The sequence below is a fragment of the Leguminivora glycinivorella genome, chromosome 24, assembly GCF_023078275.1.
Source record: "Leguminivora glycinivorella isolate SPB_JAAS2020 chromosome 24, LegGlyc_1.1, whole genome shotgun sequence".
Classification (NCBI taxonomy): Eukaryota; Metazoa; Arthropoda; class Insecta; order Lepidoptera; family Tortricidae; genus Leguminivora; species Leguminivora glycinivorella.
Genome location: NC_062994.1, coordinates 378946 through 405163, shown reverse-complemented (window position 1 = coordinate 405163; position 26218 = coordinate 378946). Strand labels below are relative to the sequence as shown.

General features: G+C 41.4%; 2 protein-coding genes across 14 annotated transcripts in view; one reads left to right on the top strand and one right to left on the bottom strand.

Annotated features, from left to right (window-relative positions):
• Nucleotides 1–26218, bottom strand: part of LOC125238646 (talin-1) — a 158267-nt gene that overhangs the window by 103583 nt on the left and 28466 nt on the right. For 9 of the 12 annotated variants that reach the window (XM_048146022.1, XM_048146021.1, XM_048146013.1 and 6 more), the window contains exons 2-14: nucleotides 21249–21359; nucleotides 20353–20492; nucleotides 19645–19799; nucleotides 18861–19016; nucleotides 14226–14329; nucleotides 12838–12979; nucleotides 11473–11664; nucleotides 10935–11013; nucleotides 9195–9363; nucleotides 8368–8540; nucleotides 7472–7633; nucleotides 6393–6484; nucleotides 5585–5673 (exon numbers count right to left, since the gene is read on the bottom strand). In XM_048146022.1, coding sequence (XP_048001979.1) covers nucleotides 5585–5673; nucleotides 6393–6484; nucleotides 7472–7633; nucleotides 8368–8540; nucleotides 9195–9363; nucleotides 10935–11013; nucleotides 11473–11664; nucleotides 12838–12979; nucleotides 14226–14329; nucleotides 18861–19016; nucleotides 19645–19780 — 1494 coding nt within the window. In that variant the 5' untranslated portion in view covers nucleotides 19781–19799; nucleotides 20353–20492; nucleotides 21249–21359. Of the gene's footprint in view, nucleotides 1–5584; nucleotides 5674–6392; nucleotides 6485–7471; nucleotides 7634–8367; nucleotides 8541–9194; nucleotides 9364–10934; nucleotides 11014–11472; nucleotides 11665–12837; nucleotides 12980–14225; nucleotides 14330–14894; nucleotides 14947–15083; nucleotides 15102–15599; nucleotides 15670–15741; nucleotides 15795–18860; nucleotides 19017–19644; nucleotides 19800–20352; nucleotides 20493–21248; nucleotides 21360–26218 lie in introns of those variants that run through there. The other 3 variants (XM_048146018.1, XM_048146020.1, XM_048146019.1) reach the window with 3 other exon arrangements.
• Nucleotides 219–4910, top strand: LOC125238647. 2 transcript variants are annotated; one of them, XM_048146025.1, is made up of 3 exons: nucleotides 219–453; nucleotides 1059–2100; nucleotides 3909–4910. In XM_048146025.1, exons 1-2 carry the CDS (start codon nucleotides 318–320, stop codon nucleotides 2093–2095), a joined length of 1173 nt encoding a protein of 390 aa, XP_048001982.1. In that variant the 5' UTR covers nucleotides 219–317; the 3' UTR covers nucleotides 2096–2100; nucleotides 3909–4910. The 2 variants fall into 2 exon arrangements, with proteins under 2 accessions (XP_048001982.1, XP_048001983.1); XM_048146026.1 differs by having other exon boundaries at nucleotides 1059–2113.

Below are 26218 nucleotides of genomic sequence, written 5' to 3'. Positions count from 1 at the left end.
TGCATAATGAGCTCATTACCCAACAAGTGCGGTAATATACCGCCATAAGTTCTATAAAGAGTATTATACTCGGTTTCGTCCTCTATATTAGCATAATAGACACATGTAGTATCGCGTAGCGCATGCCATTTCACACTTTTTTGAGAATTTTATTTGATTTTTTTTTTTTTTTTTTTTTTTTTTTTTTTTTTTTTTTGAAGGTAGGTTACTTACCCGCTCCCAACTATCTACCCGTACTTCATTCGCTTTTTAGTGCCCCGCCGTTTCACATCGCGCTCCCGTGTTAAAGTGATAAATCAGTGATTAAAGTTGTTACAATGCCTAAACGGAAACGTGAAAAGGATAAGGATAGTTACGACTATCTTTTAAAGAAGATAAAACGACTCGAGAAGAAATTACGAGCACCTGATCGGGACAAACATCGTGACTCATCGATCTCGCAGGATGAATCAGGTATGCCATATACAACCTTGTTTAATTGTAACAAGTTCTATGTAAACATCGTTCGGTAAATTTATTTGCTTTTAAATAGCAAATTGTATTTTGCAACGGACTAATTGCAAAATAAAAATAACTTAATACCAACGTTTAGTAGTCACTATAGGTAATTCTGCTACTTACTTATCCTGTTTTCGTACATGGTACCTAACTACTTATGTTTGAGCTGCGGACAGTACGGTGGGACTGTTTCTTCTTGAACAAAGTAGGTTATATTACTTTATTTATAGTTAATGAATATAATACCGTAATTAAAACTATAAGTAGGTACCTATAGTGTAGGAATGTAATACGTAATTGTAAACAATACAGTTCTCGGCACCGGGCAGTACTTGCTATGCATTGGGACTGTTCTGCCGACTATTTACGTAAAGTGTAAATAAAAATGCATTGCATTTTTTAGAATACGTGTTTGTTACGTATGACGTATAGTGACCGTAGTACACTAAAAAGTGTGGAATAACAGTTTGGGGGCAGTTCTTGTTAAATAAACTTGCGACTGCCACTTACACAGTTATTGTATACTACAAGGTGGTCATAAGGCTGTGTCTCCTTTTCAGACACGGACCTTTTAGACGCATGGGCGATTCCTGAGGATGATGCCAATGGTGCGTTACCGGAACCGAACCAAACAGATGGTTCGTTATCCGATGAAGTTTCTCAGCCTGTGCTCATCACATCGAAGCCTGCCGTCACCGTGCCTACAGCACAGCCACAGCCGGCTCCTGGCGCGACAGCTAATCCTGCTGCTCCGGCTGCTCCTGCCAGCCCACCTTTGGAGTCTCAAGCCTCCCCCGCCATCGAGAATACTGAACAACAGATACCTGAACCAGAAGAAACATTAGATGCTGATTTGATGGAAATACTGGGTACTGATCCCAATTCGGTTAAGCAATACGGAAAAGATATACAAAAAGACTTGTCAATTAGATTAGAACATTGCGCAACAAACGGATTGACGAAAGAGTTGCGCAAAGAATTCAAGGAGAGATATTTGACACCTGATAACTGCAAATTAATAGATCCTCCTGAAATGAACGCTGAAGTCAAGGCCGCGGTATCGGATGTTGTAATTAAACGCGACAAAGCTATTGAGAATAAACAAAAGCAACTTACCTCTGCTATTAGTTGCCTTAGCGAGGCTATAACGATCCTTATGCAAAACAAAGAGAAAAATACACCTTTGTTGAAACTTCTCATTGATTCAACTAGAATCTTATGCGATTGTCAACATGCTGACACTATTACAAGGCGAAATTTCTTATTAAATGCCATGAAGAAAGAAATGAAGGATCAGCTTCAAAATACAAAAATCGACAAGTTTTTATTTAGTGAAAACTTGGCAGACACTTTAAAATCGGCTAAAGCCATTACCAAATCTGGAGCAGACCTAAAAATTCCGGCACCTAAACCTCAGGCTAAAAAGCCTAATCCCAGTACAAATAAAAATTTAAACTGGAAGCCGGGTCCAGCGCGCAGGCAGCCAGGACCGTCACGAGCGAAGGAGCCTGCGACCTCGACGAGTCATCGGCCCAGGCACACCTCGAGGCCATCGCAGCATCAGCAGCACTACAGGACGAGCTACAGACATCGTTAGCCACGGTAATACCAGGAGGTAGACTAGCTAAATTTTATACTCAATGGCAAATGCTTACAAATGATCCTCTGGTATTATCATATATCGAGGGTTATAAAATTCCATTTTCCAAACCAGTTTCTCAATTAGTACCACCAAGTACAAGAAACTACTCCAGTCAAGAAAAAATACACATACGTGAATCTATTTTAGATTTACTGTCCATTGGAGCTATTTCACAATGTGAGGCGCGAGACGATCAATTTTTGTCGCCTATTTTTCTAATACCCAAGCCGAATGGAAAAATGAGATTTATTTTAAATCTTAAATCATTAAACCAATTCATAGATACATCTCATTTCAAATTAGAGGACTTGCGCACTGCCTTAAAGTTAATCTCCAAAGACTGTTATCTCAGTACATTAGATTTAAAGGACGCTTATTTCCTGATTAAGATACATGAAACCGACAGGAAATACCTCAGATTTCAGTTCGAAAATAATATTTTTGAATTTAATGTCCTTCCGTTCGGATTAAATACCGCCCCTTTTGTATTTACAAAAGTTATGAAACCAGTAGTGAAGTTGCTAAGGTCATGTGGTTATATATCCACCATATATCTCGATGATTTATTACTTATCGGAAAAAATTATAATGAATGTGTTCAAAATATAGAAAATACCAAAAAGCTACTTACCTCGTTAGGCTTTATTATAAATAAAGAAAAGAGTAATCTCAACCCTTCCAAGTCATGCAAGTTTTTGGGATATGTAATAAATTCAAATAAATTGGAAGTTACCCTACCAAAAGAAAAAACATTAAAAATAAAAAATGAAATTAAAAAATTCTCTTCAATTAAACGATGCAAGATAAGAGATTTCGCAAGTTTCGTAGGTCTCCTTACATCTGCATGTCCAGCCGTCGAATACGGCTGGCTTTACACGAAACTTTTCGAAAGATGCAAATTTCTAAATTTAAAAGATGAAGAAAATTACGATAGATTTATGACTATCCCAAACAACTTGCAAAAAGACTTTGAATGGTGGAAAAATATAATAGAAAATTGTAACTGTAAAATCAAAGCAGATTATTACGCATTAGAAATTTTCTCTGACGCCTCAACTACTGGGTGGGGAGTAGCGTGTGGAGACCAGAAGGCCAGTGGTCCTTGGAATGCAGAGGAACGCAAAAGCCATATAAACCAACTAGAAATTATGGCTGCATTTATCGGCCTCAAAATATTTACAAGAAACTTGTACAATAAACAAATCCTTCTTCGCATCGATAATACCACCGCTATCTCCTACATTAATAGAATGGGAGGTATTCAGTTCCCCCATTTGACAGAAATCACAAGGCAACTTTGGCAATATTGCGAAACGAGAGAACTATTTGTATATGCTTCATACATTCGCTCTGCGGATAATTGTATAGCGGATCAGGAGTCGCGACGCACTCATCCGGATATCGAGTGGGAACTTGCTGACTACGCATTCCAAAGAATTGTTAATGAATTTGGATGCCCTAATATTGATTTATTTGCTAGTAGAATAAATAATAAATGTTCGATTTATGTATCATGGCACAGAGACCCCGACGCGTATGCAATAAATGCATTTACAGTCTCCTGGTCCAAATATTACTTCTATGCCTTTCCTCCTTTTAGTATGATATTAAAATCGTTAAGAAAGATTATTAATGATAAAGCCAGAGGCATAATGGTGGTACCACAATGGCCCACACAACCGTGGTACCCTCTTTTCAAAAGTTTACTGGTTTCAAAACTTTTGGTACTAGAAGCAAATAATAATCTAATTTTATCTGCCACTTCCAGCCGACGGCAGGTGCGCTCACAGACTACCCTGGTGGCCGGAATATTATCCGCGAAGCGATGATAAGAAGAGGTGTCCCACCATCTTCCACACACATACTGTTGGATTCATTATCTAATAACTCATACAAACAGTATGAAGGGTGTTATAAAAAGTGGTTCATTTATTGTATAGAAAATAAATTGAACATTTATGATGTATCAATTCCAGAAATCATAAGATTTTTAACAATAATGTTTAATAAAGGTGCCCAATACGGAACATTGAATTCTTGTAGATCCGCGCTTTCGTTGATTGCTAATGAAAAACTTTCCGATAATGATGACTTGAAAAGATTTTTTAAAGGAGTGTTTCGTTCTAGACCTCCACTTCCTAAATACACCGAAACCTGGGATCCGTCAGTCGTTTTAGATTATTTGGGAAAATGGTATCCCAATGAAGATTTATCTCTCGAACAGATATCTAAAAAATTAATAACACTTTTGGCTCTCGTAACATCACATAGAGCACAAACACTAGCTAATATTAAAATATGTAACATCGAAAATTGCTCCGATAAAATTAAAATTAAAATCCCAGACCTCATTAAGACGTCGCGAATTGGTTCTACACAACCAGTACTGATCTTGCCCTTTTTTAATGAGAAACCAGAGATTTGCCCGGCAAGAACAATCAACTCTTATTTACAAAAGACTAAAAATATTAGAAATCAGGCGGAATGTCTTTTTATCAGTTTTAAAAAACCTCATAAGCAAGTCGGCACGCAAACATTAAGTAGATGGATTAAAAATGTTTTAACCTTAAGCGGAATTGATACGTCATCGTTCACTGCGCATAGCACTCGGCATGCTGCCTCTTCTGCTGCGCACAGGTCCGGGGTCAGTTTAGACTTAATACGCAAAACTGCGGGCTGGAGTTCTACCTCAGAAACATTTGCTAGATTTTATAATCGCCCTGTTATTGATCCGAATCATGATGATTGCTTTGGCTTAACAATCATGAGAAGTTAAGTATTTACCTAAGTATAACTATTAACATGTTTAATCAATAATTAGAATACATGTTGAGTAAAAAATTTACATATTTATATGTACCTACCTATCAATGTGTAAAACGTACATATAAAGTAAATCAATAAAAGATGATTTAAAGTACCTTAAGGTATCTCATTTCATTATACTCATACTTTTACGATCATTGTCTCTAAAAGTCTACATGTGTCTATTATGCTAATATAGAGGACGAAACCGAGTATAATTAGAGATTAAACGAACTTACCTGTAAGTGAAGTTCTATCCTAATTATGCGAAGGTTTCGTCCGAAGATATTAGCAACCCTCCCTCCGCATCGTGTAAATAGCATTACACCCCATTGATCGTAAAAATATGAAGAACCTGCTGGTAGCTACTCTCAAAGAAATGAAGTACGGGTAGATAGTTGGGAGCGGGTAAGTAACCTACCTTCAAAAAAAAAAAAAAATCAAATAAAATTCTCAAAAAAGTGTGAAATGGCATGCGCTACGCGATACTACATGTGTCTATTATGCTAATATCTTCGGACGAAACCTTCGCATAATTAGGATAGAACTTCACTTACAGGTAAGTTCGTTTAATCTCTAATTGTATTGTATATTTTGCTCCATAACTAAAAAATAATAATAAAATAAAGCAAAACGCACGGCTGGCGGCGTGTGCCCCGTGATGACTTGTCCGGATATGGTAGTCTGCTGTGCGCTCGTCATGTGGCCCACTGCGAACACCTTCGCGCCTAGGGGACGCAAAATAAAAGGTAATTGTAAATCAAATGTGCGTATTTTAGCATTTAAAACTATTGTGCAATGAACACATCAAAACAAAATTTAAAATCATTTAATCACAAGATTTAAAAAGTACATGTTCGTCCCAACATTTGTTCATGTAGACTACATTTGTTAATGTTCATATCATAATACTGCATCTAAAATTTCTTATTTACAAATTATTGGTTTGAAAGCCCTTTTAAGTATTTACTTTGTGTTTCCAAAGTCCAAAAAGATATTAGGGCATTTTCAGAATTTGGAACACCCCAATTAGCGTAAGTTGTTAACAAAAATTATCTCGCTGTCAGTTTTGTGACGACAATTAAGCATAAAATCTGTCTAAAAATTTACTTTTTTCACATTCTGAATGTAGATTATCGCTTAAAGTTTGTGTAAATAACTCAAAAACCATATTTTTATAGAAATTTCATGCTTAATTATCGTCACAAAACCGAATTTTTGTTAACAACTTACGCTAATTCTGAAAATGTTCATTATAAACAATATTTATCCAATAAGATACAAGTAAAATATTTAAGGAAAATTTACCAGACCATTTTATATAAACCCCCTTTGTTTCCTAACAAATCAACAATATTTTAGCCCAGCGATTGTCCGAGAGAATACCTTAAGGCACCCCTTTGTAGTCTTTGTACTGATATATAAACATATATTTTTTATTAATTACCTTCAGCCCCCGGTCTCATAACTGCTGGCTTGGCCACAGATTCTGTGTTCACTTTGCCGGACTTGAAAGTATCATGTTGGATGATGTTAGCCCTGTAGACAAACAAATATAATATTTAAGAAAAGGATATACTCAGATCACTGCACTCTTGGCAATGAAACTGTATGGCTACTTGTGTTACGGGTTACCACACGGTTTTCATCGATTTTTGACAAGTTTGAAGTTGAAACTCCTAACTTTTCACTACAGATAGAATAATAAGACTAACGGCCATCGGTTTTTCTATCTTTTATCTCTGTAAGAGTCATATTTTGAATAATAAATCATACTTATTTTTTTATGAATTTTTTAAACATGGTCTAAAAAACAATTTTATGGAAATTTGATTTTACTGAAGGGTGTTACATACATGAAATCGACATGTTTCGATTCACCTTTGACTTTTCTAAAAATTCGAGATTTTTTTTTTATCTTATTAAATAGACTTTTGAAACTATCATAATATCAATGGATTCAAATCGAAGGTCATTGGCGCAGGGAACGCCCTTAATATTAATACGGAACTAGCGACCCACCCTGGCTCGAAATTTGTTGCGTAGTAAGCGACTACATACATAGGGACAGATAGAATAACAGATGTGTTTACTGAGGAATAGGTTCTAAATTCGACCAAATACCTGTTTTGCGTCACCCAAGTATTTTTTTTAATGTTTGAAATTTGAATTGTGGAGGAATCAGGTGGAGGAATATCATTCCAGCATTTGGTTGCGACATAACTGAAACACCTGGTAAATTATGTGAGTGTTTTCAGGAGACAAAGCCGTAAAGACCTACACTACTATAAAATGATGAAAAGTTTCCGAAAATGGGTCTGATAAACGAAAACTTTTTTCTTTGTAAGGATATAAACATTTTAGTGAGTTTTGAGATATGGTGATTAGATTCCGGATATTTCAGTAGAAGTTGTTATAGCCCTGCATTTATCTCTTTAGGAAAGCGACGTTTGGTGAAAATGAAAACGAAAACCAACCAAAACCAAACAAAAATGAAAACCATACAAAAAGAGCACTGTAACTCACTTGGAAGGCGAGACAGAGTCCTCCAACATGGCAGACCCTTCATCACCCTCGATGCCGAGGTGGTCGCGCGCGCGGCGCTTGCGCACGATGATGTCTATGTAGCCGGCGATCACTTGCAAGATCTGTTCGGCCTCGGTGGTTTGCACGGAGTAGTATTGGTCGCTGGGAACAAATGGGAACATGATAAGTAAAAAACATAATAAATATGCACAAAATCACCTATTTACCATTTTATTTACCTATGAAAGCAATAAACATACTGATTACAAGATTGGCTGATCGTTGAAACATACTTTGGTTATTTACTGACTAGGACATCATGATCTGGGGCAAAATAAAGTTATGATCAAGTTTTTACTCAAAATAGACACAATGAAGGTGTTGGCTCTCGGGCACCAGGCTCTGCACAGTAGTGAAAAGCCTGATCCCCTTGGTCTTTATGTAGAGTTATTATGCAGGAGATAGAGACCAGCTTATACCCAAGGCTTGGAACCGGTTTATTTTTTTATCAGTTAAAACCGGTTTATTTCGATTTTACTCGGAACTTTCTAAAGAACGCGAACGTTACGAGAACTTTATTTTAACCGAAATAAACCGGTTTATTTGACGAGCGGCGAGACGCGCCGGCGCCGCGTAAATGCCTACGTTCACGCAGCAACTTTTTTGTTTGGTTAGAACAGTATTATCTATCATGCCGCGGAATAAATCTGTTTATTTCATTCTAAACCGGTTAATCGAACGTAACCTTTATGAAAGGGTTCTCAACGAAAACTAAATTGAAAGGTTTTGCCGCAAGTAACGGTTTGACAATTTAACCGGTATCCGAGCCCTGCTTATACCAACTTCACAGTGCAATGTTAAGCTATTGTAGCTGTCTGGTAGGTAACGGTACTAACCTGTAGTCACCAAAGTCCAGGGTGAAGGTGTTAGGACTGGCGCACCAACGCCGCACGGTAGTTAAGGGCCAAGTCTGGAGGATTTCCTTGGTCTTCTCGTCTAGACGGAGCACAGAGTCCTTTGTGACACCCAGGAGACGGGGGACTAGTTTGTTCTTGCCCTTCATTTTTTCCTGTAAAATGATGGAGGATTTTAATTTTCTATTCTTTCTTCAAAATAATAATACTTGGTAGGCATTGCACTTATTTAAGGGGCACTTTGTTATTTTAAAGGCTCTTAGGCCACGATATTGTACAAGCTCACAAACTAACTAACCGGCCGGTCTGACTCAGTCGGTAGAGACCCTGCCTGCTAAGCCACGGTCCTGGGTTCGAATCCCGGTAAGGGCATTGTGTGATGAGCACAGATATTCGTTCCTGAGTCATGGATGTTTTCTATGTATATAAGTATGTATTTATCTATTTAAAGTATGTATATCGTCGCTTAGCACCCATAGTACAAGCTTTGCTTAGTTTGGGCACACCTCGGACACTGGCGATCAATTATATGCAAGAGGCGCGTCCCTAGCACACAGTCTAAGCTCGTGTAGGTGAACGCGTACTATGCTTGTATGAGCGAAATATGACAGGTCATCTGTTCGCGTTTTTGAGAGGCGGTAACTGTGAGGTAACCGAGAGGGAGTGGGCGGCACTTTCAGCGGGGAGCGGGAGTGGCCATACTGTACGATAGTACTCTTAATTATACTGTGGTTTGGGGCTAAGTTGATCTATGTAAGGTGTCCCTAATATTTATTTATTTATTATTATGTCTATACTATTAAACGTACCTTGACAAGGAAAAACGCGACGCCGTAAGTAGGCAGGTCCCTGGCGTTCTTAGTGTAGAGAACCTTGGCGTCCAACTCGGAGAGGCCGGCGTGGCGTTTGTGCTCTTTGAACACCTTCTTTTCAGTCCCCTTCACTTTTACGTACGACGCGGGGAGGAATTCTTTCAGACTGTGCACAAAGAGAAAATACATCGTCATGAGCACAGATATTTGTTCCCGAGTCATGGATGTTTTCTATGTATACACCGTGTTTCACTTAACACTAAAAACCTGAAAACAGTTTATTCAGAATCGAGAGTAGAATCTATTGAGCTAGATATAGCTCATATGGGGGTATTTTTTTATTATTGTATTATTAGTTATTTTTTTCGTGCCCATTCTATTGTATTCGTAATACAACATTGTGTATATCGCATTGTTAGAGGTTGTATACCTTTTTCAGTATTTAGGGGTATTAGTAATGGCTGGTTACTTGGACGATTATTTTTTCCGCTACGAGTCTGACGTTGTTTGTCAGTTTAATCTTAATGTTTATCATAAGTCATAACAAATGGAACTCGCACCTAATTACAACCTTGTCATTTTGAATGTTGGGTTCAAATTAGCTTACTGTGATTACCTGTCTAATTTGAAGTTCACTGTGACAAAGCTTTAAAGTGTTTTACAATGACATCATAGCTGTCTATTGGTAAACCTTATGTCGTTGCAGTAACGTACACAAATAAAAAGTTTTAAGGTTTATGATGGTAGTTAGTAATGAGTGTAGAGTTAAAAGTCGAGTAGAGCTGTACAGAAAATTAAAAAAAAGTAAGCATCAGATTAAAAGATGAATACTCAAGATAAGTTTAAAAAAATAAAAATCAGTTGGGGTGTCTGAGGTTTTCAGTGATACCGGAAACACGTTGTATAAGTATTTTTATATTATATATATCGTCGTCTGAGTATCCACAACACAAGCCTTCTTGAGCTTACCGTGGGGCTCAGACAATCTGTGTAAGAATGTCCTATATTTAATAATTTATATTGTAAAATGTATTTATAATATATATTTAATAATTTATATTGTATATATCATTGTCCGAGTACCCTCATCACAAGCCTTCTTGAGCTTACTGTGGGACTTAATCTGTTTAAGAATGTCCTATAAAATTTATTATTGATTTGTTATTCGGATTCGGATTCGGATAATTTTTTTGTTCGTCGCATTTTTCTACTAGATCAGTCTAAGATAAGTGTGCAACGATTTTGACAGCCTCACCGGTGCAAATATTATTTTAAACGTCAAACCAAAGAGGTTCGAGTATTATAGAGAGTTACTGTCGAAGTAAAATGTGTAATCACAGTGCATAAACTGCCATCTCTTGACACAGGCTTAAAACTTTTGAACCTCAGTTTTGACAATTTGGCCCATATTCTTAGCTTGATATGTGTTAAAATGTCAAATATTAATATTAGCGCCATCTAGCTGAGCGTACCCCAAAGGTGTAATGCCATCTAGGCCACCGTTCCTTTATCTGTATGGTACTGAGGTATGTTTTTTTCTTAGACTGTCTATACGGAGTTATATGTCTTTGGTCAAACTTAGATGATTATATTACGTTTACTTTACTATTAACTCTTTCAGAGGCGGGGCCATTAGGTACTAACTTAATAAAATATTTTTGCCTAACTCTAACAAAATAGATTTTTTGTCAATTCTGTTTTCTTATTTTTTAACGAAAGTATTAAAATGACACTCACTCTAAGAATCCCGTGGTGTGCTTGTCTTCCTTATGGTCACCAAATTGGATCTGACACTGAATACCCGCGAACTCGCAAGCTGTGAAGAAAAAAAACACTGAATTATTCCATTCAAAATATTATACTTATTTACAAAAGGAAATGCAAAAGGGAATGTACAAGTTTCTAATGGGGTGGCAACGCGCATGTGACACTGTTTGAGTTGCAGGCGTCCATAGGTTACGGTGACCGCTTTGCATCAGGCGGGCCGTATACTTGTTTGCCACCGACGTAGTATAAAAAAAAATTATACTTATTTACTTTTGTAGACTTTTGTAGATGTGTCGCTTATGATGCACGACGCATGTGGTTTTTAAGAGTAAATGGAACTTGATTTGTGGATCGTCTTATTAGAGTTCCGTACCAAAAAGGTACAAAAGAAACCCTTATGGTGTGACTCTGTCCGTCTGTCTGTCTATCACATTGCTAAATATCTCGAGAACTACTTATGCAATAGATTGTGTTTAAAACTATTTTTCTAGCATTTTTATCTTCTTACCTTTATCCTGTGTAATAGGATGTGTCCCATCCAATATCGCGTCTCTAGCTTGTACATACAACAGGTTCAACTGTACAGGGTCTCTGGAATCCACGTTTCTGTCTGAGAAGAAGAGTTTGCGGCGCAGGAGCAGAGTTTCTGTGACGTCAATGCCTTGTTCGCGGAGGGTCTTGGCTGGCTCCACCCAGTTGACTGCACAGACAAAGAAAACATGTTAAATATGGAGAATTTTCAACCAGCGATATTGTTGACAGTCAAACAAAACATGTTTTATTTTTATATTAAAGGATCGTTAGCAGACGTTTCTGCTTAATAAAAATTAATGTTTTATTTATTTATTTTATTTTATTTATTTTAGGGATAACAAACAACTATACAATATATAATTACATGTATAAGTACAATAAAAAAGAACTTAATGTATAGCCAACGACATTATCCACGAATTACTACATCAGAAACTATGGTTGGCTTAATAGATAGGAGACAGTTAAGTTTTTGATACATTATTAAAACAACAATATATATCTTAACATGAAAAGAAAGAGGAAGAAAAAAAATGCAACATAGAATAGGAATGTGTGTGCTAGAGAGAGAGAAAAAAAATGTGTTATATACACAGTCAAATAACTTAAACTAGAATGTTAATGATGGAGAATGCCCTAACAGGGTCTCATGTGACGAGTACCCATTATTATGTACTACTTTTTTCCCGCGGCCTCACTCGCGTTAAATTCGAAAATTGTAACATACAAACTTCCACCTTCCATTTTAGGGAAGTGGGGGTTTTAAAGAGACAAAAAGTAGCCTATGTCACTCTCCATCCCTTCAGCTATCTCCACTTAGAAAATCACGTCAATTCGTAGCTCCGTTTTGCCGTGAAAGACGGACAAACAAACACACACACACTTTCCCATTTATAATACTAGTCTAGATACTCATTTGAAAGCATGAATAAATTAATATGGCAATCCGACATTTAAAGTAAATAGAATTCCACAACACAAAGTGCTTCTCAATGAGGAGGCAAACTGATATTTTAAAAGCGTTACAACTGTCAAAACACACACCTAAAAATCGAGGGAACATATTAGATCGTTTTATGCAACAGGTGTTTAAGAGGTCCAAAAATGAGTGGCGTGGGAAACTAAAATTAGGGGGTAATAAAGATGCTATCGAGTATTTTTAGGGTTCCATAGTCAACTAGGAATCCTTATAGTTTCGCCATGTCTGTCTGTCCGTTCGTCCGTCCGCGGATAATCTCGGTGACCGTTATGGCACGCTCCTGGCCGGTTTTTTGGACTCAGTTAAACAACGTTGCATACAATACTTATACGACTATGCAACCAAATACTATTTATGTACCTTCATCATCAGTCCTGAGTTTCTTCCTGAGCTGGTCCATCTTAGCATCTCGCTCCTTGTCTTGGTGTTTCCTCTTCAGGGTCAGAGTCCCAAAGTTGGGCTTCTCGCAAGGGTCAGGTTCCTCTTTCAGTTCTTCACGGACCTAGAAGGAGACATGGCATCAAGAATTTTGTCATTTAATGTTAATTGATTGAATTGTGACCGGTCTGGCGTAGTCGATAGTGACCCAGGCTTGCTAAGCCGCGGTCCCGGGCTCGAATCCCGGTAAGGGCATTTATTTGTGTGATGAGCACAGATATTTGTTCCTGAGTCATCGATGTTTTCTACGTATATAACTATTTGTATATTATGTATATCGTTGTCTGAGTACCCACAACACAAGCCTTATTAAACTTACCGTGGAACTTAGTCAATCTGTCTAAGTTGTCTTGTAAGTGAAATTTCTGTAATTTCTTAGACAATAAAGTTTCTTCTTTAAACCGATCTGTCTAAGAATGTCCTATAATATTTATTATTTATTATCGTATCCGGAACACCACGCTGCTCTCCAAAACAAAAATAGTCGACGTAGCTCGGAAAGCGGCTAAGCTGAAGTGGGACTGGGCCGATCATGTCTACCGAATGCCGAATGAGCTATGGGTCAGGATTACCACAGAGTGGCAGCCCAGGCCAACACGGGGACCCGGCAGACCACGTATGCGATGGCGGAACGAGCTAGACTCCTTCTTGGAAGAATGGCCAAGTACTTTTCAACACAGGGAGGGAAGAAGCGGGGGGAGGCCTTTGCCCAGCAGTGGGACATGAAAGGCTATCAATAATATAATTATATATATTTTTATACTACGTCGGTGGCAAACAAGCGTACGGTCCGCCTGATGGAAAGCGGTCACCGTAACCTATGGACTCCTGCAACTCAAAGAGTGTCGCATGCGCGTTGCCACCCCATTAGAAACTTGTACACTCCCCTTTGCTGTGCGCACACAGCAAAGGGGAGTGTACAAGTTCTAAGGAGGGTTCGGGTTGCCGACGACTCAAAGGACAATAGACGGAACAAGTCAGTTCCATAAGTCCTCCCGTCATCAGCACACCGCACCCTCGTTGAGCTCTGGCAGCCTTACTCACCGACAGGAGCACAACACTATGAGTAGGGTCTAGTGCTATTTGGCTGCGGTCTTCTGTAAGGCGGAGGTACTTCCCCAGTTGGGCTCTGCTCTAGATTCGAGCGAGACGATATCCGCTGTGCTGTGCCCTACCACACAAAGCGGAATATCATTCGCTATGCCCTACCTCCTACGACTTTATTAATAAATTATTTTATCAGGATTCGAACCCCGGACCATTGGGTAAGCAGGCAGACCGGTCGTCATAATGTGTATGTTGGTACTAACCAGTCCATATTCGTCGTAGTTGGTGATACCGATCTTGGTGCATATCACCACCATCAGGTTGGCAACGATCTGGCTGTCGTCCACCAACAGGGTCTTCACCGAACCTGGACACAAATAGGAAAATATTCAAAATGAACTCAAACAACAAATAAGAACGGACAATGCATGAAAAGGTCGTGACGTCCGTGGCAAATAAAGTATAGTCCGCCTGATGGAAAGCGGTCACCGTAACCTATAAACGCCTGCAACTCAAGGAGTGTCACATGCGCGTTGCTAACGCACCTCCAACACCTCTGGTGTTTCGGGTGTCCATGGGCGGCGGTGATCGCTTACCTTCAGGCGACCTGTCTGCTCGTTTGCCTCCTATCCCATAAAAAAAAAATTAGAAACTTGTACGCTCCCTTTTGCTGTGCTAGGTTTTTGGCTGCATAAATGGGACATAAATAGTACGTGACCGAGCGATTTGGACGCATTTTGACCAAACTGGAAGGAACTCTATCGGAGTCACATCTGCAAGATTTGCGTACCGTCTAACATCCGGACGCGAAGGTTCCTGGTCTTCCGGTAGTATTCGAGGATGTCTCCACTCCGCTGCATGTAGTAACAGCTGCTAGCTTCTCTTGTCCTCTTCCAACTACAAGAACAGCCATAAGCTAGAGAGAGACTCACCATCCAACATCCTGACGCGAAGGTTCCTGGTCTTCCGGCAGTATTCTAGGATGTCTCCGCAACATGTAGTAACAGGTGCACTCTTCTCTTGTCCTTTTCCAACTACAAGAACAGCCATAAGCTAGACAGAGACGTACCGTCCAACATCCGGACGCGAAGGTTCCTGGTCTTCCGGCAGTATTCCAGGATGTCTCCACTCCGCAGCATGTAGTAACAGCTGCTAGCTTCTCTTGTCCTCTTCTAACTACAAGAACAGCCATAAGCTAGAGAGAGACTCACCATCCAACATCCTGACGCGAAGGTTCCTGGTCTTCCGGCAGTATTTAAGGATGTCTCCACTCCGCTGCATGTAGTAACAGCTGCTAGCTTCTTTTGTCCTCTTCCAACTACAAGAACAGCCATAAGCTAGAGAGAGACTCACCATCCAATATCCTGACGCGAAGGTTCCTGGTCTTCCGGCAGTATTCGAGGATGTCTCCACTCCGCTGCATGTAGTAACAGCTGCTAGCTTCTCTTGTCCTCTTCTAACTACAAGAACAGCCATAAGCTAGAGAGGGACTCACCATCCAACATCCTGACGCGAAGGTCCCTGGTCTTCCGGCAGTATTCCAGGATGTCTCCACTCCGCAGCATCTAGTAACAGCTGCTAGCTTCTCTTGTCCTCTTCCAACTACAAGAACAGCCATAAGCTAGACAGAGACGTACCGTCCAACATCCTGACGCGAAGGTTCCTGGTCTTCCGGCAGTATTCGAGGATGTCTCCACTCCGCAGCATGTAGTAACAGCTGCTAGCTTCTCTTGTCCTCTTCCAACTACAAGAACAGCCATAAGCTAGAGAGAGACTCACCATCCAACATCCTGACGCGAAGGTTCCTGGTCTTCCGGCAGTATTCGAGGATGTCTCCACTCCGCAGCATGTAGTAACAGCTGCTAGCTTCTCTTGTCCTCTTCCAACTACAAGAACAGCCATAAGCTAGAGAGAGACGTAGCGTCCAACATCCTGACGCGAAGGTTCCTGGTCTTCCGGCAGTATTCGAGGATGTCTCCACTCCGCAGCATGTAGTAACAGCTGCTAGCTTCTCTTGTCCTCTTCTAACTACAAGAACAGCCTTAAGCTAGAGAGAGACGTACCGTCCAACATCCTGACGCGAAGGTTCCTGGTCTTCCGGCAGTATTCCAAGATGTCTTCACTCCGCTGCATGTAGTAAAAGCTGCTAGCTTCTCTTGTCCTCTTCCAACTACAAGAACAGCCATAATCTAGAGAGAGACTCACCATCCAACATCCTGACGCGAAGGTTCCTGGTCTTCCGGCAGTATTCGAGGATGTCTCCACTCCGCTGCATGTAGTAACAGCTGCTAGCTTCTCTTGTCCTCTTCCAACTACAAGAACAGCCATAAGCTAGAGAGAGACTCACCATCCAACATCCTGACGCGAAGGTTCCTGGTCTTCCGGCAGTATTCTAGGATGTCTCCGCAACATGTAGTAACAGGTGCACTCTTCTCTTGTCCTTTTCCAACTACAAGAACAGCCATAAGCTAGACAGAGACGTACCGTCCAACATCCGGACGCGAAGGTTCCTGGTCTTCCGGCAGTATTCCAGGATGTCTCCACTCCGCAGCATGTAGTAACAGCTGCTAGCTTCTCTTGTCCTCTTCTAACTACAAGAACAGCCATAAGCTAGAGAGAGACTCACCATCCAACATCCTGACGCGAAGGTTCCTGGTCTTCCGGCAGTATTCAAGGATGTCTCCACTCCGCTGCATGTAGTAACAGCTGCTAGCTTCTTTTGTCCTCTTCCAACTACAAGAACAGCCATAAGCTAGAGAGAGACTCACCATCCAATATCCTGACGCGAAGGTTCCTGGTCTTCCGGCAGTATTCGAGGATGTCTCCACTCCGCTGCATGTAGTAACAGCTGCTAGCTTCTCTTGTCCTCTTCTAACTACAAGAACAGCCATAAGCTAGAGAGGGACTCACCATCCAACATCCTGACGCGAAGGTCCCTGGTCTTCCGGCAGTATTCCAGGATGTCTCCACTCCGCAGCATCTAGTAACAGCTGCTAGCTTCTCTTGTCCTCTTCCAACTACAAGAACAGCCATAAGCTAGACAGAGACGTACCGTCCAACATCCTGACGCGAAGGTTCCTGGTCTTCCGGCAGTATTCGAGGATGTCTCCACTCCGCAGCATGTAGTAACAGCTGCTAGCTTCTCTTGTCCTCTTCCAACTACAAGAACAGCCATAAGCTAGAGAGAGACTCACCATCCAACATCCTGACGCGAAGGTTCCTGGTCTTCCGGCAGTATTCGAGGATGTCTCCACTCCGCAGCATGTAGTAACAGCTGCTAGCTTCTCTTGTCCTCTTCCAACTACAAGAACAGCCATAAGCTAGAGAGAGACGTACCGTCCAACATCCTGACGCGAAGGTTCCTGGTCTTCCGGCAGTATTCGAGGATGTCTCCACTCCGCAGCATGTAGTAACAGCTGCTAGCTTCTCTTGTCCTCTTCTAACTACAAGAACAGCCTTAAGCTAGAGAGAGACGTACCGTCCAACATCCTGACGCGAAGGTTCCTGGTCTTCCGGCAGTATTCCAAGATGTCTTCACTCCGCTGCATGTAGTAAAAGCTGCTAGCTTCTCTTGTCCTCTTCCAACTACAAGAACAGCCATAATCTAGAGAGAGACTCACCATCCAACATCCTGACGCGAAGGTTCCTGGTCTTCCGGCAGTATTCAAGGATGTCTTCACTCCGCAGCATGTAGTAAAAGCTGCTAGCTTCTCTTGTCCTCTTCCAACTACAGGAACATCCATAAGCTAGAGAGAGACGTACCGTCCAACATCCTGACGCGAAGGTTCCTGGTCTTCCGGCAGTATTCGAGGATGTCTCCACTCCGCAGCATGTAGTAACAGCTGCTAGCTTCTCTTGTCCTCTTTCAACTACAGGAACATCCATAAGCTAGAGAGAGACGTACCGTCCAACATCCTGACGCGAAGGTTCCTGGTCTTCCGGCAGTATTCGAGGATGTCTCCACTCCGCAGCATGTAGTAACAGATGCTAGCTTCTCTTGTCCTCTTCCAACTACAAGAACAGCCATAAGCTAGAGAGAGACGTACCGTCCAACATCCGGACGCGAAGGTTCCTGGTCTTCCGGCAGTATTCGAGGATGTCTCCACTCCGCAGCATGTAGTAACAGCTGCTAGCTTCTCTTGTCCTCTTCCAACTACAGGAACATCCATAAGCTAGAGAGAGACGTACCGTCCAACATCCTGACGCGAAGGTTCCTGGTCTTCCGGCAGTATTCGAGGATGTCTCCACTCCGCAGCATGTAGTAACAGATGCTAGCTTCTCTTGTCCTCTTCCAACTACAAGAACAGCCATAAGCTAGAGAGAGACGTACCGTCCAACATCCGGACGCGAAGGTTCCTGGTCTTCCGGCAGTATTCGAGGATGTCTCCACTCCGCAGCATGTAGTAACAGCTACTAGCTTCTTTTGTCCTCTTCCAACTACAGGAACAGCCATAAGCTAGAGAGAGACTCACCATCCAACATCCTGACGCGAAGGTTCCTGGTCTTCCGGCAGTATTCAAGGATGTCTTCACTCCGCAGCATGTAGTAAAAGCTGCTAGCTTAGCTTCTCTTGTCCTCTTCCAACTACAGGAACATCCATAAGCTAGAGAGAGACGTACCGTCCAACATCCTGACGCGAAGGTTCCTGGTCTTCCGGCAGTATTCAAGGATGTCTCCCAAGCGCGGATCCAGCTTCGTGCCCAGGGGGGGGTCACGTGGTAAAGGCCCGGGGCCCCAGGGGGGGTCACGTGGTCTATTTGTATGGCCAACTTAGGCTCCATGACCCCCCCCCTGGATCCGCGCATGATGTCTCCACTCCGCAGGATGTAGTAACAGCTACTAGCTTCTCTTGTCCTCTTCTAACTACATCAACAGCCATAAGTTAGAGAGAGACTCACCATCCAACATCCTGACGCGAAGGTTCCTGGTCTTCCGGCAGTATTCGAGGATGTCTCCATTCCGCAGCATGTAGTAGTCGAGACTGCGAGACGCTTCGAGCCAGATTCCCTTCTTGTTGTCTTCTTCTGACGCGAGGAAGAGGCCGTATTCTTTCGCTGTGGGAGAGAGACAAGGTTATTAAGAAAGAAAACTTTGATTTTGAGACAAATGAAAGGCATATCATGGTTATGTTCCGTCTGTTTTACAATACGGATTGTTATTCTGGGGTAGTCCAGTGAAATCGAAATGAGTTATTCGTTTCCAAAAAACGGTGAGATTTATAGATATGACAATTATTGCATATACATCAGTCCCAGAGATTACACCAAGAAGGATCCAACTGTAAGACATCGTAAGAAGAAGGCTATTTATGGTCAAATACGTCAGTCCAGACGTCCTAGATACCGCTGGAGCGACGAAGCCAAACCTGTCCACCCTCGAAGTGTTCAAGTGGCGAGAATTTTCAGAGAAGAGCTCCTTTGTGATTTGTGAGGGACCTAGATCCGTTTTGAATCATTGAGCCTTGAAAAATACCAAATTTCTCGATTTTAACAGTCCAAAAAGTACTCCGGCGGTCTTTTATTGGCAGTCGGGAAGATGTCAGGGCATTCCAAATACCGCTGGAATAATAAAGCCAAAAACCTATCCGGCAAAGTAGTTGTACCCGGCAAAGTTCTCTTGTGTGAAATAGAGATCCTTTTTGGCTACTGAGGCTACTGAATCACTGAAGTAAGAAATACTCACGGTCACTAGAACTAGCTTCAAGGATCTTCTCCCTGATGATGCGGCAGGCGTCGTAGATAGTGGTGGAGGGGTCGAACTGGATGGTCTTGACCACCTTGCCGCCTTCCAGCGATATCTTCAGTGAGAGGGTCGCCATCTTGGTTAAGGAGTAGGCTCTGGAAAGATAGATAGAGGGTTTAGTTACCGTTTACATTTCTATTGTTGAAACATATTCAAACTGTTCTTCAATCTGCTAATCCGAGATTCGAAAAGAATTAAATTCTATAGTACAGTGCGCTGCAAACTTGTAGACCGTGTGGCCTTACTGCATAGAAGCGATTTGTCTTATTAGGTAGTTTTTTTGCTTGTATGTGTACGATGCGCAAACTTGCCCCCACCACTTCGCCTATCCATATTTTCCATTGAAATCCTTCCGACATCCGATATCGGATCGGATAATGTGAAAACGCACTAATGGTCTAAAAGTTTGCCGCGCACTGTATCAGGCTGGGCCGTGGCATTGAAATCAATTTTGGATACCACTGTCTTTGACGGCCAGAGGTCTTAGATCAGTCTGACCCAAGGTCTATCTTTAGATGATTCTTTGCGTCATCAAACAAAGCGTGTAAAAGGCGACAATGACGACCTTTCGATTCGACGACCGGTCTGGTCTAGCGCGTGGTGACCTTGACTGCTAGGCCGCGGTCCTGGGTTCGAAATATCACAAACCTGCTGATGGTAGCAGTGCGTCCGGGGTCCGGTTCAGGGCTGGTGTCTCTACTGGTCGGCTCGAGGTCGAGCGAGCGCGCGCTGGGACGTCGTCTTCTCGGTTGGCTGTATGAGCGGAGACGCTCACGGGGTTGCCCGTTCTGTTGACAAAAGTAAAAAATAAATACAAATAAATAAACCAGATGTCTTGAAGCGCGTGCTCAATGACTAGCTGGATGGCTTGCTGGATTGATGGACACATTGCTGGAAGAATGGATAGACTGCAGGATTGCTGGATACATGGGTGGCCACTTACTGTGTGAGTCAACCGTTCTCCAGTTGTCTTTAAGCCCGTGTTCGATGGCTAGCTGAATAGATTACTGGATTGATGGACAATTGGACAGATTGCTGGATTGATGGACAAATTGTAGGATGGATGGACAGATTGCTGGATGGAAGGATGACTTACTGTGTGAGTCAGCCGCCTCCAGTTGTCTTTAAGCGCGTGTTCGATGGCTAGCTGGATAGATTACTGGATTGATGAACAATTGGACAGATTTCTGGATTGATGGACAAATTGTAGGATGGATGGACAGATTGCTGGATGGAAGGATGACTTACTGTGTGAGTCAGCCGCCTCCAGTGGTCTTGAAGCGTGTGCTCGATGACTACGAGTAGCTGGATGGCTTAGCTGGGATTGATGGACACATTGCTGGAAGAATGGATAGACTGCAGGATTGCTGGATACATGGGTGGCCACTTACTGTGTGAGTCAACCGTTCTCCAGTTGTCTTTAAGCGCGTGTTCGATGGCTAGCTAGATAAATTACTGGATTTATGGACAATTGGATAGATTGCTGGATTGATGGATAAATTGTAGGATGGATGGACAGATTGCTGGATGGAAGGATGACTTACTGCGTGAGTCAGCCGCCTCCAGTTGTCTTGAAGCGCGTGCTCGATCCGCTCGCGGAGACTACGTCACGCGCGCGGCGATGCTTGCGGTGCTGGGTCCGGGTCTGAATCAATCTGCAACAATTGATAATATGACGTTAAATTCCAGTCCAAACTATTGTAAATCTACATGATCTTTATACATCGTTCTGTAGCAGGATCCTCTTCGCTAAAATCACGGAAAACCAAGGAAAAAAGTAAGCTGAACGTTCTTAGGTATGTATCTATCTATTGATGAAAATCTGTCTGTAGGCCTCGTCCAAATTGGCTTGTCGCGACAGTGTCGGTAAAGATTACCATTCTAGTTTATAATCAACTAGCCTTTTCCCGCGGCTTCGCCGGCGTAGTAATCTATTTTCCCATACAAACTTTGGACCCCCATTTCACCCTCTTAGGAGGTGAATTTTGAAAAATCCTTTTTTTTTTATTATAAATGGGCTTACTCTTGACCACAGACTAGCCAAAGGCAAAGACGTGGCCTACGATGGAGTGAGCTCGCCCAGAAGATGCCTGTTCACTCTTGATTTGAAGGTTGCCGGGTTATATGAGCTCGGAAATATAGCCGCCGGCAAGGAATTCCACTCCTTCCTTAGTGCCTTTCTAGTTTCTACATCTTTTAAGGAACTTACGTCCCAAACTTGGAATCTCTAGGACCAGCAGTTTCGGCTGTGCGTTGATATGTCAGTCAGTCAGTTTCTTCTTTTATATACAGTGTAAACTCCATGTAACGTCTCTCGATTTAACGGCACACTCTCTAAAGCGTCGAAACCAATTGACTTTGGTTGGTTTAGCTTGTCTACCATACAATGATACACTCTACATAGCATCACACCCACTCTCAATAACGGCATTAACGGCAACAATTAACTAATAAAAAGTACCTTTTAAGTTGCTAAAATTAGTAAAAACTGCGCAGCTGTGTACGTTCTTTTGTCGCTTTGTTATCCTAGCCGGCAATAAACTCGACGTCGGCATCAAGCAACCCGAACTTTCTAAACAATTGGTTCTTTTGTTTACAAATTGGGATTGCTTCCATGTGTAGGCTGTTTTTGACCATGACTAACGTATATTAATACTAACACTATTCTTTTCTTTTTCTAGTTCCGATTTTTCTTCTCTCCACTTAACGGCAACTCTCTATAACGCCATAAAATGCACAGTCCCTTCAGTGCCGTTATATAGAGTTGAAACTGTATTTAGATTTAAATTTATAAGAGGACGAATGGTCATGGTCTCACTCATGAGTGATGATTTGTCATGGGTGAAATATTGTTGCGCTGCTCTTGAGTTAGACCTACTAAATCGACTATCGACCTTCAACCTTCAACCCTAACAGGCTAAACCCACGCCCATTTCAAGTACAAGTTTAAGAGGGTACTACAACTACATGCTCCCGATGACCGTAAGCGTTTTTTGCGCGTTTTTTACATAACTATTGTACTTATCACGATGCAGTGGACACAAGCTGTGGGTATTTCGCTTCTTTCTAACTCCATCAGAGAAACGAGACGGAACATCCGTTATACTGGCCCATATATCAAGTTGTAAACCTCAGAAAGCAGGCCAGCCGGCCATCTTACGCAACGCGCAAGCGCGGGAACAATTAAGGTTATTATTGGGCGCGTTGTACGCGTGTTGCAGTTTTAAGGGATTGGGGACATGGGGACAGTGGGTAAGCAATTTTGTATCTCAGAACAATTATAGTAGTTACACTAATGATTTAAAGATGGTACAAAAAAACCGACCGAGTAATTATTCTTTGATCTAATAATTAGGTAATTAGGTATTAATCTACCTACTGAAGGTCTAAGGGCATTTTCAAAAATTGGGACCCAAAATTAGTGGAAGTTGTTAACAAAAATGAACTCGATGTCAGTTTTGTGACGACAATTAAACATGAAATTTCAATAAAAATATTGCTTTTGTGTTAATTACGTAAACTATAAGCTGGTTAAAGTTGGTTTTTAGACAAATTTTATTCTTAATTTGTCGTAACCAAACTGACATCAAGTTAATTTTTGTTAACAAATGTCACTAATTTTGGGTCCTCATTTCTGAAAATGCCCCTAAGGCGAACATTGAATTTCGCTATTTGCCATGTTTCTCTTTTTCATGTGTGCAATTTAAAAATTCGGCGTTCATTGGTAGATACTCTGGTCATAGATTAGGCAAGCATCGTATCATAATATTCATAATGTAAAACCTTCCAAAGCATAACCTAATCACAAAATTAAAAGTTTGAAAAAACCCCCGACGCCGACATAGTAGTAGACCGATTTTCATGAAACATGGCTAAGAACACTCCCGATTAACTTAGCTTTCAGACAAAAAAACTAAATCTAAATCGGTTCATCCGTTCGGGAGCTACGATGCCACAGACAGACACACACACAGACAGACAGACAAACAGACACACACAGAGACAGACACGTCAAACTTATAACACCCCGGCGTTTTTGCGTCGGGGGTTAAAAAACTGAATCATCATCATCATCATGAAAACTTAAAAAACTGAATAATGCTGGAAGTTTTTAAGCGAATGTTCATACTTGGTGTCCGCATTACACACAATACCAGTTAAATGACAGGTCTTCATCGTTTTTTTATTCACGGCATTTAAGGTCATAGAGCCTAGGTGTTATTTGCAACTATGTGGATAAAAATGTCGTAATGCCTTGGTGATATCATTGTTATATTCTTCATCTGTCCGTGACTTAATCCACTTCACATACCAAAATAAGACACCACATTTGACAACACTATTAAGTCATACGCCCACGGCGAACAATATGCAGCAAATAATATTTTCCGGTCATCAAATTCTGGCTAGAGATAAAAATATAAAAAAAAAAAAAATTGGGGACAACTTACACAAATCAACTTAGCCCCAAACTAAGAAAAGCTTGTACTATGGGTGCTAAGCAACGATATACGATATACTTAAATTGATATTACATAATACTTACATACAATAGAATATGGAAACGGATTATATCGCGTATAATGAATTTTTCATCATGCGTTGGGAGTTAAAAGTATCCCAACAAATAGAGATCCTCGCAGTCCAGAATACTGCCACAACAAATTCTCATTTAATCATTTTAAAGTGCACAATAAACCCCTCATAACTGCGCACGAACTCCATATTGCGTCGTCAAAATTCCTGCAGCCGCCCGTTTTTATGCAAAACGGCCGTAACTTTCCTTGGAGGACCGATGGGGTTCCGAATGCAGGGCAATACTCGCCTCTCTGATATCTGCCGGGAGATACTTATAAGGGTTTTTTGGTCCTTTGGACAGACGAGATCCCGACAGCCTTGAGAAGGCGTCGATCGAGGGTTATCGTAGAAGAGCTGGATACCCACGCGATGGTTCAGCACTATCAAGAAGGTCACACGCGTTGGGCTCCATGGATCCTTTAGAAGGGCAAAAAATCGGTCTGAGTGGAGGGCACGGCAACGTACAGCGATTTATGGTGGTCACGATCCTCAGTCCGGAAAACGGCCGGTCGAAAGGCCCAGATACCGATGGATCGATGAGGTCCAGAAAGACCTGTGTGAACTTCAAGTGACCGAGTGGCATCAGATCGCACAGGATAGGAGCGAATGGCGGAATCTAGTGTCGGAGGCCAAGATCCACTTCGGGCCGCTGAGCCATCGTAGTAAGTAAGTACGACCCTCAGTCACGAGGTTTTAACGAATAAGAAATGCAAGGGAGTCTGAGTTACACCAACGGTCAAATAGACTATGTGTTCTAGACTGTCTAGAACATTTTTTAGATGTATGGACTTTCGTGATGGCAGGTGGAACAAAATGCTGACAGAATGGTGGCTTTCGGATATAGGTAAGAAGCTCCTGGCATCCGTTGGCTCGTTGGGTGGACGCCATTCGGAAAACTGCGGGGCACCTTTGGATGAGACTAGCCCAGGACCAGGATAAGTGGCATACACAATCATATTCATGTCTGATATTGTATTTTGTACTAAAGAACTACTCGTGAATATGGTCAAGAAGAAGATACATCTAGTAAGTGTTTCCATATGAGGTTGGTAGACCACATTAAACTGCTCTAGATCGAAAGAAAACGAAGTGAAAAAATATACATGTTTAAATATGCAAATTATCAGTCTAAAGTCTGAAACACTTGAATCCTAAAGATCTAGTAACATTGGTTGCCACAATCATACCTCTCTCTACCAACAGCATTTCAGACATTGCATTTTAATGGACTGCATATGAAATTGGGCGTTCAGAAACATTACACCCTATCTCAAATAAAGAAGGATGCCTTTAGTATGATCACCACTTTGGTGAAAAATCGTCTGAAACTGCAAGGGATTTTAAACCCAGTGTTGTAAAGATGAATTTTGTTTGAAAATGGTTTCTGTTAAATTTAGATGTAGATTATGATTCAGTTTATTGTTTAGCGGTATTTCTAATTTTAGGGCGAGGATGAGACGATGCAGAATAAAATAGTAATAAGGGCGGACCCTTTTCCATTCCTTGGTCATTACATTTTATGATATTTAGCACAAGTCTTTATGTATCAAAGACATACTTATTTAACTCCGTACAGACAGATAAAATCTAATAAAAAAACGTACAGTCGAGTTCATAAATATGTGTACATTTCTTTACCATAAGGATCATAACTCTATGCCATAAGGTGAAAAAATGTACACATATTTATGAACTCGACTGTACCTCGGGACCATCAAGAGAAATGTACGGTTGCCTAGATACCGCTATTGGCACCACACCTTTGGTTGATACTCAGCTAGATGGCGCTAATATTGATATTTGACATTTTTAACACATACCAAGCTAAGAATACGGGCCAAATTGTCAAAATTGAGGATTAAAAGTTTTCAGCCTGTGTCGAGAGATGGCAGTCTGTGACTTGATTACGGATTTTACTTTGACAGTAACTCTCTAC